The 15,639-nt window shown below is 40.2% G+C and overlaps 1 protein-coding gene across 2 annotated transcripts; it reads left to right on the forward strand.

The window, feature by feature from the left end:
- The first annotated feature begins 3,855 nt into the window (after positions 1–3,855).
- LOC113452162 (zinc finger protein 75D-like) lies at positions 3,856–15,073 on the forward strand. 2 transcript variants are annotated; one of them, XR_015742447.1, is made up of 7 exons: positions 3,856–4,415; positions 4,661–4,775; positions 4,880–4,947; positions 6,820–6,949; positions 8,142–9,158; positions 14,302–14,440; positions 14,984–15,073. XR_015742447.1 is itself a non-coding variant. In XM_087928132.1 (5 exons), the coding sequence occupies exons 1-5, from the start codon at positions 4,098–4,100 to the stop codon at positions 9,287–9,289; spliced, it is 1,779 nt and encodes a 592-aa protein (XP_087784258.1). In that variant the 5' UTR covers positions 3,856–4,097; the 3' UTR covers positions 9,290–10,844. The 2 variants fall into 2 exon arrangements, 1 of the variants encoding a protein (XP_087784258.1); XM_087928132.1 differs by lacking the exons at positions 14,302–14,440; positions 14,984–15,073 and having other exon boundaries at positions 8,142–10,844.
- Positions 15,074–15,639: the final 566 nt, after the last annotated feature.

Here is a 15,639-nt window from a genome sequence, read left to right on the forward strand (position 1 = left end):
TGCAGGAAAGAAAACCATAAGGAGAATGGGATTATAATGATACTGAATTAGAAGATGCAACTCAAAGGCTCTGTGTCCTAACTGTAGTTTTCTCTCCTCGCCTCTCCTCGTTGGCCCCAAAATAAGAGTAAAGAGAAAAGTTAAAGTATGCTGTGGTATGCTGAATTATCAGCAAAGGAAATGGACTTTTGGAAACTGTGGGGCCAGAAATATAGTTAGAATAAACATTCCAGGGATGCGTGGGAGACCTCTGCTACATCTGTGTTCCAAATCTCAAAACAGTTACTGCTTCTTGGATATGAAAATAACTGAACTCAAAGTATTTGTCAGTCAAAAGTGTCTTTATGTCACAGAATCTTCTCCCCCAAATCCATGTAAATGTATATAGCATGACAAGAGCTTCAGAGCGAGAGTTTCCTTTTCACTAAAGGAGCCATACTGGTAAGAAGGCTTATAAATGTACAGGCTTTGCTCTTGTGAAGGTGACAAGGGGCTTGCAAAAGCTAAAACAGATTGTATTACATTTACCTGTAATCTTAGATTAACTTAATAAAATACAATTTGTATGGATTTTTTTCTGTCATATAATGAATGATCTTGGGACACATTACAAATGTGCTTATTTTTGGAGGGGCCATAGTTGAGGCTTTTAGAGTCCAGTTTGAACACATTTACTGAAAAGTGGCGTAGTGATACTTCCTAGCATTGTGGAAATATCTGTACCTTTGAGTCTGTTCTTAGCCATATCCACACATGGAACACTTAAAGCAAGTAGGTTTCATAAGAGAAAACTTTGGTAGGGGAAGTGTTATGTCCCACCTTCCAAAAATAAACAGATAAGGCTGAAAGCAGCAGTCCTCGCAAATAAAGGCAGCAACCAGGAATCTTCACTGATAACAGCCGCAGCCAGCCTCCACAAGATAGTCCAAGTTAACAGTCCCAATAAATCCAAGTCCCAACAAGATATTTCAGGTTTAAATCCTCCAAGCCAAAGTCTTCGGTTCTCTTTGCAAACAATTTGTTCCCGACAAGAGTGCAGAGTCATTCCTCTTCCTTTTATAGAGCAGCAGCTAATTACTGATCTGCCCTCCTCCTGTGCTCCCGTTGGTTTCTTCTGACATCCACCCAGCAATTAACTAAATTATTACTTTCACCTAAAGACTCCATAAGTAACCTGATTGAGAAGCCGAGGAGGTTGAAGGTTCAGGCCGGTCCTGCAAATCAAATGTCCTCCCTTGTAACATTCTCATTCAAAACTGCAAGCAAAACTGTTAGGATTCCCTTTTGAAATTCAAACAGTCATTTCACGATCAAATCAAACTACAGGGAGTAACGTTCTCATTCAAAACTGCAAGCAAAACTGTTAAGATTCCCTTTTGAAATTCAACAGTCATTTCACAATCAAATCAAACTAAAGGGAGTAACGTTCCCTGGTTCTGACGTCAATCCACGATCTAACAGTCATCAGATTCAAAGTTCCTAACAGGATTGGACCTTCCAATCACAACAGGGAAGATGGCTATCTTGCCAAGCATCCAAGAGGTCATGAGTCATGAACATGGATGTGATGGTATGACATGGCATGTAGAATACATATGGAAAAGCAGGACAAAAATAATGGGAGTAGCCATCAAAGAACAATGCTGGTCTTATTACCCAATCTTGTTGACGGCAGACACACAGATCTGACAGTCTACTAAGTATGTGCTATCATGTCAGGGTCAACCTTTTGTAATCAGATTTCCTTCAAGAGGATCTGCGCCTCATGTGTTCCTTTAGCAATGCCAATGTTGCACTTGTCACCATGTCCCTCCAGCTTGCTGCTGGTTGTCTAATGTCCCAGCCTTAGAGCCTTTTCCATGTGCAAGTAGGTTTAGGATGAGGAGAAATTTGGCTAGTTTTTACTTCAAAGCTATGACATCCTTCCAGTTTGGCCATCTGTTAGCTTATTATTAAATATTAGAAAGGTTTTGTAAGCTTTCAATGAACTTTAGCCAACATTATTAGTTGTGCCTTTGCCTACTTGAAGTAACAAATCTTTAACACCTTTGTGCACAAGCTTGAAGGGTCAAAAAAGCAATGGTTGAGCACAGGTGTCTAAGAAACCTGGCAAGTAGCTCTTGCTGAAATCAACATATACAAATATTCGGAGGTCATTGGGTGAGGGACAAATATCAAGGTTTCAGAGGCTCCTGCTAGGTTGAGGCTATTTTTCAAATATTGCTCATTAAAATTTCTGGGTCAAACTAGAGAATAAAGGAAAAGATACATAAAAATAAAACAAATTAACTCCATTCTTTTAAAATTGATTTTTAACCACTTTTCTCTCCATTTAAATTCTTTGTTTTCCCCAGTGCAGCGAATCTCTTGGTGTGTCATTATCGACTCCAACCATGGACATATCTTTACATCTCAGTGGAGTCTTCAGCTCTTCTTATTTTGCTTTTTCATTTTCTTTTCTCTGTTTATTCATGATGATCTCTCCCTCCCTCCCTCTCTCTCTTAATATTTGAGATTCATGTTCCTTTTTCACATTGTTGTCCTAAAGGTGCATTATCAAAAAGGCTACTCAGAGAGCTAACAATCAGATGATGACTGCAAAGAACGTAAATACTTCCATTTTCCACCAGTCAGTTAGAACTGAAGAAGCTTCTTGGATGAGAAGTGAAACCTTTTCAAAGAAGAAACTAAGTAATTCCAGTTGTCTTTTGATACAAAATACCTTTGGTAAGTAAGTAAGTAAGTAAGTAAGTAAGTAAGTAAGTAAGTGTTGGAAGAATTATCCTTCTGGCTTCAGTTCCAAGTGGAGAAAAAGACACTGGAAATATGGAGGCTGTTTGGAAAGATGGTTTAATGGTGGACAGGACCACAAGGCTTGGAGCTCTAAAGGAGAATGATCACATGCTTCAAGGTGAAGGAAAAGAGAAGGACTGAGATGCTGAGAGACCCTTAGTTGTAAACCCTCTGTTGGGCCCCACCTTAGTCTTTCCTGTTCCTGTGTAAGAAATGTATCCAATTGGCTGCCAGACTCCCAGGGGTGGAGGCCCTTAGATAACTTTGTCTGCACCACATGGCTTCACCTGAGTTCCAGGCTTGGTTGAGCCTTACTGGATGATGGTGTAATGAAAGGGCTTTAGGCAATTCCTATAGCGCTATCTTTGTTATGTAAAATATTCTGGCCCAGGCCTTAATGGCCCACCCATTAACAAAGGTGGGGGTGAGTTTCTGCTTCTGAGGTGAGTTTCTGCTTCTGAGTTTCAACTCTTTAGGGGAAATATTCTGCCTTTTTAATAGTTCCTAGGATATTTCATTCTTCTAAGAGAGGGGTGGGTGCTAACTTCCTACAAAAAGAAGGAAGGAAGGATCCCCCAAACCAATCACCCTATATCTGATTTCTACTTTTCAGTGGTATTTTCCAGAGAGTTAATGTGTGCATCTTTGTATTTTGGCTTCCTTTACAACAGAGGCACCAGCATATCAAGCAAAAGACTTTTTACATGGAGATATTTTGAAGAAAATGCCCTCAAATCCCCATCTGTAGGCCCTGGCTGCCTTTTGCCTCAGGCTCAGCAACTGTCAGCTGAAACCCCACCTTCAAGGCCTTTAAGCTTTCAAAATCTTTCTTTTGGTTTCTACCTTGTCTCACAGCCTGCTGAGATGAGCTTTAACATTAAAAAGCAAGAAAATGAGGAGATAGGATAGCCTCCTTCTTCTTTTTCCACATTGAAAAAGCTCCCTTTCTTCCCTTCCAGCTCTATCCTGATTCAAATGATTCAGATTGCATTAGGGGGCGCCCTGGGATATGAGAAGGGAACAGGCGCTTCTCTCTTTGGCCACTGGAGGGCAAAGGTTTCGGCTTTCCAGAAGAGGCTGAGAAGGGAGGGACATCACTGAGCCTTGCCTCTCTATAACATTAGCATTTGCTCTCCTTAACCCTTGGAGCTGCTACGGTGGTAAAAAGGCTGCAGGAGAGACTTGCAGGGGAGGGATCCAGGCGTGGTGGGGGGTGGGGTGGGCTCTTCCCATGCAAAGAGGGGCTGAGAAGGGAGAGAGATACATGCCCAGCCGTCTTCCGAATTCAATCCTGGATCGAATGCATGATGGAGGAAACCACCAGGTTCTCAAAAATTCAACCCTGGAACTTCAGGAGCCTCCGATACCAGGAAGCTGAGGGTCCCCGAGGACTTTGCAGCCAACTCCACAACTTTTGTAGGCGATGGCTGAGTCCAGAAAAGCACACCAAAGCCCAGATGCTGGACCTGGTTGTTCTGGAGCAGCTCCTGTTCCTTCTGCCCCCAGAGATGGAGAGCTGGGTGCGGGAATGTGGAGCAGAGACCAGCTCCCAGGCGGTGGCCCTGGCGGAAGGCTTCCTCGTGAGTCAGGCGGAGGAACAGAAGGAGCAGGTTGAGTTGGAGGTGAGGCACTTTTGGGGAGTTCAAAAGGGAATAGAGAATGTGTTTGAATACTTCCCAAACTTCCCTGGAATTCATATGTGAAGATCGTCCCCAAATTCTTGTAGAACATTGTTCCATTGTTTTTTTCACTCAACCTCACTGATGGATATTGGGGGCTTTGAGGTTGTGTTCCGGATATAAGATTCCACTTTATTTCATGTGACGTACATTAATTCTGCTTCTTTTTTTCTTCCTCTGATTTGAAGTGCTGCACTGTGGAGATGAGAGATCCAGAGGGAAAGAAGAACCCATCAAATCCCCCTCAGGAGCTACTTTTCAAGAGGTTGCCTTGGGAAGATCCACGTCGGGACACCTCAGGAGGTAATTGAAGATCCATCTGTCTTATCTTTGCTATCTGTCCTCTTCTATAGAATACCTCCTCTATTTTGTTAATTATGTATTTTGAACTTATTTATTCCTTACAGAGAAACAAAGAATGAAGTTTTCTGGCTTTTCTGATGGACCTCAAAGAGCTGTTGAACCTCCAAATCAAGTAAGAAAGGGAAAACTTATTAGATTTGTGTTCTCCCTTATCTCCTTTTATTTTCCCTCCTTGTTTGTGTTCCTGAGTGACGTAGAAAGCACAATAGTAGGTTCAAGTTGGTCTCAATCAGCAGAGCTTCCTGTATAGAATATTACTGGGACATGATGGTTTGTCATTTCTACCCTCAGGTTCTGGTTAGGAAATGTTTTCAAAGACCACCGTTTAACTTGTTCTGCTACCTTAGGTACCCCCCCCACCCCCAATTGTCTGGAATGCCCTACCTGATTCAGTTGTCTCAGCTACAGATTTTCAGAGTTTCAGTCACAAATTGACTTCCATGGACCTCACTTCATTGTTAAGTGGTCAATATAGGGTACGTGCATAAGTATATTGACGTGCCTATCATCCCTGTCATCGTATTTTTATTCTCTTGTTTTTGTTCTCATTTTTGTTTGATAAATTCCAATAAATAAAATAAATAAAACTATGAGTTTACACGAAGTAATTTTTTCAAAGTCCAAGAATTTTGAATGAACACGTCACATGGCAGTAACTGCAAGATACCCATTCTTCTTGTAATTCTTTGACTTGGAATTTTGCAAGGCTAATGAAAAGTAACTATATGTTCACATTGTCACATTGCCATTTTAAAAAAAGCCTTGTTTATAACCAGTAGTTCAAAAAATAAGCAAATTAAAAAAAGAAAGCAGACTATTAAAATCCAAAAAGAGTGGCCACGTAGTGTATGTAATCAAGGTACTCTGGGATACAAAATATTTTCCAAACTTCTCATTTGTGCCTGAATCCCAGAAGTGGGATTACTTTATTGAATAGCACTAAAGGTTTTGCAGAAACAACTTGATAAAACTTGCCCCAAATATTTCTTCAGTCAAAGGAATTTTCAGATTTGTCCATTTTCTCACCTAAAATTAGGATTTATGTGATGCAGACATTTAACGGTGCATATCTTTGCTTTGGGAATTTGGGATCAATGGAACAGAATGACGGAGTTGGTAGGGATCTTGGAGGTCTTCTAGTCCAACCCCCTGCTTAGACAGGATATCATTTCAAATAAATGGCTGCCCTTTTTTTTTCTGAAACACCCCCAGTGTTGGAGCACCCACTATTTCTGGAGGCAAGTCATTCCACTGATTAATTGCTTCCACTCACAGGATATTTCTCTTTAGTTGTAGGTTGGTTCTTGCCTTGAATGGTTTCCATCCATTGCTTCATGGAACACTGCTATCATGTAACCCCCCTAGTCATTCTGTTCATTAAACTAGACGTACCCAATTCCAGCAACTGTGCTTTATATGTTTTAGCCTCCAGTGCAGTAATAATTTGTGTTGCAGTTCTCTGCACTCCTTCTAGAGTTTCAAGATCTTTTTAACATAGTGGCAACCAAAACTGGATGCAATATTGCTAGCGTGGTCTTACAAAGGCATCATAAAGTGGTACTAACACTTCATGTGATCTTAATTCTATCCCTTTTTAATGCATCCTATGATTTTGTTGCTATTTTTGGCCACTGTAACACAATGCTGACTCATGTTTAAGTGATTGTCTACTAGGACTCCAAAATCCTTGTTGCACTTACTACTTTTGAGCTAAGTATTACCTGTTCTATGCCTGTGCATTTGGTTTTTCTTTTCTGAATGTAGAACCTTACATTTCTCATTGCTAAATTTCATTTTGTTAGATGGTGCCCAATGTGTCGATCCTTCTATATCTCGAGCCTATTTTTTTGAGTGTTGTTATTCCTATCAATTAGGTCTTGTCTGCAAATTTGATGAGTTCCCCTTCTATCTTCTTTTCTAAATCATTGCTGATGATGAACAGATCTTCTGAATCCTCCTGTTGTGTTCTTTTTTCCATGTACAGGAGAGTCTTGTGTCCTTCAAGGAGGTGGCTGTGTATTTCTCTGAGGATGAATGGTCTCAGCTAGATTCTGACCAAAAAGAACTGTATTCGGAAGTCATGCTTGAAAACCATAGGAACGTGATCGCTCTGGGTAAGAGTTTTCTAGTCCCCAATCAGAGAGTTAAAGAAGACAGATTACTCTGATAGTTTTTGTTTTAAAAAAATCACTAATCACATATCGTCTCCTGGGAGGGAGGATAGGATCTGGCCTTCTCGTACGCCAAGGAAGGAAAGAGTTAATGTCTCTTTGCTTAGATGTGCCATTTCTTATCTGTATTTTTTCAATTTTTATTTGAACTTATCTGTGGAGGCTGAAAAGAATGAGGTGTGCTTTTATGTGTCCTCTGGAGATCATGTGAGAGGATTGTGCTGTCATTGTTCTCATTAACTCCTAAATATGGCGCATTAACTCCTCAATGCTAATGGGCAGGCTTTCTGTGACTACGTCCTGCCCCTTTACAAATGCAGAAGAGATTCTACTGTAATACAGGAAGAAGCAACTTCCTCTATCCCTATGCTATCCTGTTCGGTCCTGTCCTATCCTATCCATTATTCTTACTCTGAAACCTCCAAAAATTGTGTGAGTACAGAACTTTCATGCTCAGGCCATGGAAGAGCATTCTCCCAAACCAATTCAAAAATGAAGGCTGCATGCAGTGTGACTCAGAGCATCCTAGGGTATAGGTAATCCCCGAGTTACGACAGTTCATTGAGCAACCATTTGAAGTTAGGACCTAGCCCCCCAAGTACTTAAGACCCAGCCCCCAAATTATAAATTTGGTAGCACTACGGCACTGTAACATTCATCCTCCCCCACTCCCCCCACCCCAGACTAACCTTGTGACAATGTAGTAAGCGTTTCTCTGCTTGTGAGATCACGCATTAAAGGAGTTTAGGGACTATTCTCTGTGAACTGAGACAAGCCCTTTAAAGCTGATCAGGCTTTGGGACAGTGAGGTAGCCTTAACCCAGTCCAATAAATCTTAAGTTTTCTAATTCCTCCTTGGATGTTTCCCCTGATTATTCCTTAATTCAAAACTCACTGAGCGAGATTTGCATATATATAAATAATTGTAAAGAAAGAGATGTTTTCTAGATATTTTCAAAGCTTTCATGACTCATGAATATAGAAACCATCATGTCTATATCACAGCACTGCAGGCATGCAAAATACAACATAATGGAATTTTGGAAAAGTTCAGAACAAAATTTGTTGACTTTCTACAGTTTGATAATTTTCCACTAACATTGTTAATCATTTTCATTTATCTTTTCCTTTGAAGGTAATAATGGGCAGGAGAATCAAGATTCCTGTGAATTGTTCCAAGTGATCAATGCTAAGGATGGAATGGCAACATTTGGAATTCAAATAGCTTTCGAAAGCCATGAGAAAACCCAGTCAAATAATTGGAATCAGAAAAGCTCATCTTCCACTGATACTCTGATGCAAGACTTTCTTGCCCAACAAGAGAAAATAAGGAAAAAATATATTGGGAAAAGTGTGAAGCTAATTAAAGTTAAATCACATGTTAGCAAACATTATTTAAGCCAAAACAAATCAGAAGATCCTATAAGAGGACATGATGAACAAAATTACAATGGGACATTCGTACATTCTCTTGGAAATAACTCTCTTATATCTCAAAAAGTGATTCACAGAAAAAAGAACCCTTATAAATGTTTGGAATGTGGAAAACATTTTAGAACAAGCAGGCAACTTACTTCCCATGAAAGGATTCACACTGGGGAGAAGCTATACAACTGCAGAAAGTATGGTAACAGGTTCAGAAGAGGTACTAATCTTATTTTCCATAAAAGGATCCACTCAGGAGAGAAACCGTATAAATGCATGGAGTGTGGAAAGACCTTTGCTCAAAGTGGTACTCTTATTTCCCATATAATGATCCACACAGGGGAAAAGCCATTTAAATGCATGGAGTGTGGAAAGACCTTTGCTCAAAAAGGTAATCTTATTTCCCATATAATGATCCACACAGGGGAAAAGCCGTTTAAATGCATGGAGTGTGGAAAGACCTTTGCTCAAAAAGGTAATCTTATTTCCCATAAGATGATCCACACCGGGGAGAGGCCATATAAATGCATGGAGTGCGGAAAGACCTTTGCACTCAACAGTAGACTTTGTAATCACAAAAAGATTCACACGGGAGAAAAGCCATTTAAATGCAGGGTGTGTGGAAAGACATTTGCTCAGAGCGGTACTCTTACTTCTCATAACAAAATTCACACAGGAGAGAAGCCATATAAATGCATGGAGTGTGGAAAGACCTTTGCTCAAAAAGGTAATCTTATGTCCCATATAATGATCCACACAGGCGAAAAGCCATTTAAATGTATGGAGTGTGGAAAGACATTTACTCAGAATGGTCATCTTTCTTCTCATATAAGGATCCACGTTCGGGAGAAACTATAGCAATAACAATTCCACTTAGATTTATATACCACTCCATAATGCTTCACTGCACTCTCTGGGAGGTTTACAAAGTCAGCATATTGTCCCCAGAAATCTGAGTCCTCATTTTACTGATCTCAGAAGAATGAAAGGCTGAATCAACCATGAGCCTGTCACAATCAAACTCCTGGCTGTGGGCAATTAGCCTATAGTACTGCGTTCTAACCACTGACCCACCATGTCTCTATAGATTTTTATATGTATGCACATTGTACCTTTTGGATCCCAATGAGACAAGGTTCAATCCAATAAATGAAATTTAATGTGGAGTAACAAAAGATTTTATGCTTGGGCAGGAAAAAGAGATTACAGGAAACCTGGCTGAAAAACAGTAACTGTGAGAGGGAATTTGGAAGTCCAAATGGATAATCACTTAAACATGAGTCACCTGTGTGCCACAGCAGCCAAGAAAAGCTGGTTGTATAAACAGAGGCATACAATCAAAGGCTCAGTAAGGCTACACCTGGAATACTGTATCCAGTTTTGATCATCACATTACAAAAAAGATGGTGAGACTTTGGAAGAATTGCAAAGAAGAGCAGCTCTGAAAACTAAAACAAATTAAGAACAGTTGCAGGATTTCAGTTTGGCTAGTCTAGAGAGAAGAAGGATTAGGAATGACATTATAGCAATATTCCAGTACTTGAGAGGCTGCCACAAAGAGGTCAATTTATTTTCCAAAGCACCAGAGGGCAGGACAAGAAACAATAAATGTGAACTAATCAAGGAGAGAAACAACCTGAAATTACAATGAGGACAATTAACTTATCAATGTCTTTTTAAAGTGAGGTCTCCAGAACAGTATTCCAAATGGGATTTGATTAAAGCCCTATGTAGCGAGTTTAGATGACCTTTTTACTGATGGTGATACATTTGGTGAGGCATCCCAGAATTTTGTTTGCCTTCACAACTGCCTCATTTTGCAGTTCTTTTCTCAGTGCTGTGGTAACTTTGTCCATACAGTTGTGTGAAAAAGTGCTGCTGGAACTCATTTACTCAAAGGCAAAATATTTCTAGAGTTGTGGAAATATGTATACTTTGCATCTGTTCCAAGCTTTGTCCACACATGGAGCATTAAAGCAAGTAGTTTTATTAAGTTCCCTTAACTATCCAGCCTACTGGCCAGCCAAGGTAGTTCTTGACTTACAATAATTTATTAAATAACCATTCAAAATTTTAAATAAATGGTTTTAATTCAGCCAGAACCTGTACTTCAGAAAATCACCACAGTTGCTCTTGTTCAAACAGAAAGAATGGAAGTTGCCTCTGGAATGTGCATGCATTTGTATAAACACACATATATACACACATACATAGACATACTATGCATTCAGAAAGTATTCAGATCCTCTTCACTTTTGTCAATTTTGTTATGCTGCAACCTGATTCTACAGTTGTTGTAATTTATTTTTCTCTCATTAATCTCTGTATATTACACTTTCTGAAAGTACTGTGTGTGTGTGTGTGTGTGTGTGTGTGTGTGTGTGTAATAAAATCAGACTTGCAGAAGTCTCAACCTTTTTTAGTCAAAGGCTTCTCATTGCTAATTACTCATCAGTTACAAAGTCCTGAGGTAAAAGAAAGGCACAGTTTATAGACTGTGATCATTGTTGTTAATGTCCATTTTTCCCCTACACCAATTTTTTCAATGGAATGGGACAACTCACCAAAGCTAAGTCACCATGGCCAACTCACTGCAGGACAACTTGCCATGGGACAATTCAAAAATTATTTAAAAGAATTAAAAAATAATTTTTGTCATTTACATTTCATTTTGTTCCCCCCATAATTTCTTTAATTTTAATATGTCTTGTCCCTGAACAAATTGTCCCGTGGCAAGTTGTCCTTGATAAGTCCCACAGCGAGTTGGCTGTGGCATGTTTTAATATTTGTAATTTCAAGTATGTTGTTCTTGAGTTCACAGTCAATGGAGAAGCAGCAGCTCTGGTATCAAGCCAAAGAGAATCAATCTTATCATTTTGCCCTCTGCACAGGCAGAGATACTCAGTGGAAGATTTCCAAAACAAGGTGTCAGCATTCCAGGAAAAAAAATGTCAGCACCAAAACTCTGAGACAGGCATTTTCTCAAAGTTCCATTTTATTAAAGTTGTCATACTGGCACATCTGGGAAAACCGGAATCTGAGAGTTGTGGGCTTTCATCCAATAATTAAAAATCCCCAAATCCATCCCTTGCACTCATCATTCCATCACATGCCCCAATCACCATACATTCCAACTTAAGAAATACCTTAAACCAGGGGTTGCCAACCTTTTGGACCTCAGAGACCACCAAATTCATAATTTTAAATCCCGGGGACCATTAACATGAATTTTGACTCTCTCCCTCTCTCTCCCTCTCTCTCTCTCTCTCTCTCACACACACACACACACACACACACACACACACACACAAACAGAGGCAGGGGTGGGATTCAAATTTCTTAGCAACTGGTTCTGTGGGCATGGCCTAATTTGTGGGTGTGGCTTGGTAGTCATGTGACAGGCTGGGCATGGCTTGTATGTAAATATTATAAATATGTAAATATTGAATTTTTTATAATAAAAGATCAACTTTTACCCAAAATCAGGCAAAGCAGGCAGGCAGATTGAGTTGCTCACAGAATCACAGATTAATTCAGAGATCTATCTTTCTGCCATTGGCTCCCTGAGTCTGTCACATAAAATTTGCTTGCAAGCAAACCCATACAATTTGCTAGCAAGTGTGGAAAGGGAACTTCATGAGGACAGTGGTGTCACCCAAGCAGGAAAAGCCCAAAGGGAACATCAGGCCAGCCATAAAACAAACTTGCATAGGAAAAGGAATCAAAATAAAAGGTATTAAAGAAGCCTCCTAGACAAAAGCCCAAATAATTAAGAAAACTAGGGAAACAAGAAAAGAAAACCCTTACAAACGCAAGACATGCCAAATCAGCAAAACAAACAGACAAAAGACAAAATATACCACAAAGGAGACAGACAGGAGATTACCACAAAACAAATATAAGAAACCATTAAGCTAAAAGAGATTAGGACGAGACCAATAATACAATCAAACCACCCCGCAAAGTTTGCCTTCTGCACCCCGCGGATTTTACTCTCCAGCGGGAATAAAGACAACTGACAGGATTTAAAACACTAAGAAATACAAACACAAGCACTCACACACAAAAGGAGAAAAGGGTATAAAAATCAGGGACTTACCATACGAAGCTAGCTAGCCCAGGAACGCAGCCTCCTTGCTATCTCTCGCCTTCCTGAAAAATAAAAAAAGATCCAGCTTTCAAGCAGTTGTTCGTATCCTTGCGCCGGAGCTCTCCCAGCGGGAAAATTCAAATCCTCAGAAGAAAGGCATTTTGACAGCCTTTCAACACAAGCAAACTCACAAAATTAACTCACAACACACCATGTATGTAAATATTGATTTTTTTAATAAAAGAACAACTTTTACCCAAAATCAGGCAGAGCAGGCAGGCAGATTAAATTGCTCATAGAATCACTTAGAGATTGGTGTTTCTGCCATCAGCTACCTGAGTCTGCACTGAATAATAGAAGCTTCAGGCTCAGCTCTGCTTTTAGATTAGCTAGAAAGCAAGAAATCTGACGATTTCCTGCTTTCTAGCTAATCTAAAATTCCCGACACAGCAGAACAACTGATGGTCAGGAAAAAAAAGGAAAAATAGCAACTTAGCAGAGTCTGCGGGGAGGGTTCCTGCAGGTCATGTGGGTAGTACAGCCTTGTGTTCCCCCGCAGCCTGGATTAATTGCTTTGGGGGATGCTCTGGGAATGACATTTCTCTGCAATTCACTAAAATTTGCTCACAGACCACCAGTGAGTCGCGACCCACCAGCTGGTGACTACTGCCTTAAACTATTCCTCATCTAGGTGCAGGAATAACATAAACTTGACTGTAAAGAAGAATGTTATTATGTCTAACAATAAACACTCTACAAAATCCCTCCTCCCAATTTCCCAGGCATAGGAATTCGGCAGTGTGGAAGATTCTGGTGCTAATATGACTTCCAAAGCTGACACAAGGAACAAATCTTAGGGATATGATAGCATTAGAAATATAGAAATAGAAAAGAATAGAAATAGAAAACTTTGTCACTTTAAATGTACACTAATCAGCATACATTAAAATGAAATTTTGTTACATCTAGCTCTCAAGGGATAACCATTACGCATATATTGATATATAGACATACATAAATATCACAGTCTAATTCGAGCATATACATCTACATGGCAAAAAAAGAATCCCGTGAATTTACAAGATGGATGGCATAAAGAACAAAGCCGTTACAGAATCTAGTGGTCCTGCTGTAGATACTTTGAAAACTCCTCCCAGAAGGGAGCAATAGAAACAGACTGCGAAGTGTGTGTGTGGGGGGGTCTCTAACAATGCTTCGAGCTCCAAGCACATAGTGCTTATAAGGAGTATCCTGAATAACGGGGAGAGAGAGCTTCCTGTAATCTTCTCAACTGTCCTTACCACTCTATGTATGGACCTTCTATCTGAGGCATATCTATCACCAAACCAAACAGTGATCGTTTGTTAAAACATTTTCAATTGTGCTTCTATAAAAAGTGGCCAGGATAGGAGTATCAGCCTCCAAGAATCCTTCTTCTGTTTCTTTCCAGCTGCCATAGAATGGGGTGGGGGGGAGATTAATTGGGCTTTGTGGGTGGAAGAGTGCTGGAGGAGTTGGTGAAATGTATGTTTTGACTATGCTTACTTGCTTACTGCGCAGATGCTGCCTCTCATCTATTCAAGCCAAGGTCAACGTCCTGGCGTGTCAGATGTCCAAAACACTGCCCGAAGATGCCCCACATGACATTATACACATCTCAGATTGGATGGCCAGTTTGAACTATTGGGGGTGGGTTCATGGAAATAACTTTGTATCTGTGATTTTTGCACCTATTGCCTCAGATCTTGTATTCTTCTGATGCTACCATTTTAATTTTCAGTAAAAGTCCTTTTCTCTATCATAATGGAGTCTAAGGTTTTCTTTCTTGGATTTTGAATGGAGCCTCACCTGACAAGGAGAAAGATGTGCTCTCATCTGATGCAGGAAATGCAAATGCTGGTTTGCACACTTCACTAAAGGTAATTATTTATAATGCAATTTGTAAAAGTAATTCAGATAACCTAAAGGGTGATGGGGAGGCGAAAACTCGTGGGTTGTTTCTCAAGGCCTTGCATTCCCTCTGGCTTTTATCTTCTCCATTGGTCCTATTTTCTAACCAGTTTACTTGCAGACAGGAGGCATGGGGTGGGGGAGGCCATTTTTCAGAGCTGAGGCAAAGGGGAAGAAAAAACCCAGAGAAAGCTGAAGGGAAGACCTCATATAGGAGTTTGGGCAAAAAACTGTGGAGCACGAAGCCAGATGCCACTAGCAAATCTCTTCTGAATAACAGTGTTGGAAGGAACATTGGAGATGTTTTAGTCCAACTCCCTGTTCAAGCAGGAAATCCTACACCATTTCAGACAAATGACTGTCCAATTGTTTCTTAAAACCTGTGCTGGAGCACCCACAATTTCTGGAGGCAAGTTGTTCCACCGATTAATTGTTCTGTCAGGAAATGTATTCTTAGTTCTAGGTTAGTCCACTCCTTGATTAGTTTCCACTGCTTCTTGTTCTGCCTTCAGGTGATTTGGAGGACAACCCCTCTTCTTTGTGGCAATTCTTCTGAGCACTGAAGCTCTTCAGAAGAGAAACCTAGCTGCTTACTCACAAGTCTTCCAGTTTATTTTAATCACACATCTTAATACAACAAAGGATTTCCTACACTTTTCAGATTTGCAACTGACAAGTTCACATGCTTTTCTCAACACACTTAATCTAAGCCCTACACAAATGCCCATCACATTCATTCCTTTCCTTCAATTTAAGCAGCAATATGCTCTACCTGTGATTTTGCTCATTTACAATATTCAATAAAAAAGGAGGAGGAAGAAAGAAAGAAGATAGAATACTAGATTATCAAAAAAGCCAACTCCACTGGTCATATACAATTCGCCCCATGTAGCTGGGAAATCAGACAGTCCTGTGCAGCAGAGAGGAGAGCTTCTCATTGGTTTCACACAGGTTTTGTAGGTGGCAGGGAAGAGTGGCTGTTCAATAGGGCATGAACACCACCCATCTATACACACACTTCAAGCAATGAACAGCAAAAGGCAGACAATAAAAAGACTCCATAAAACAGGAGGGTAACAAGACACTTTTAAAGGGACACAACAGTCCCTCGATCTCCTAAAAAAGGCTCCCTATCTCTGCATGGGCACCTGCATCCACTAGGGTATTG

Source organism: Pseudonaja textilis, chromosome 2 (assembly GCF_049901715.1).
Source record: "Pseudonaja textilis isolate UNSWEBS1 chromosome 2, rPseTex1.2, whole genome shotgun sequence".
NCBI lineage: Eukaryota > Metazoa > Chordata > Lepidosauria > Squamata > Elapidae > Pseudonaja > Pseudonaja textilis.

Bases quoted from the DNA above. Each gene is read 5' to 3' on its own strand.
- LOC113452162 (XM_087928132.1), top strand. From the start codon at position 4,098: ATGATGGAGGAAACCACCAGGTTCTCAAAAATTCAACCCTGGAACTTC. The intron at 4,776-4,879 runs GTAATTGAAGAT...TATTCCTTACAG, and splicing joins ACGTCGGGACACCTCAGGAG to AGAAACAAAGAATGAAGTTT. The intron at 6,950-8,141 runs GTAAGAGTTTTC...TTTCCTTTGAAG, and splicing joins TAGGAACGTGATCGCTCTGG to GTAATAATGGGCAGGAGAAT.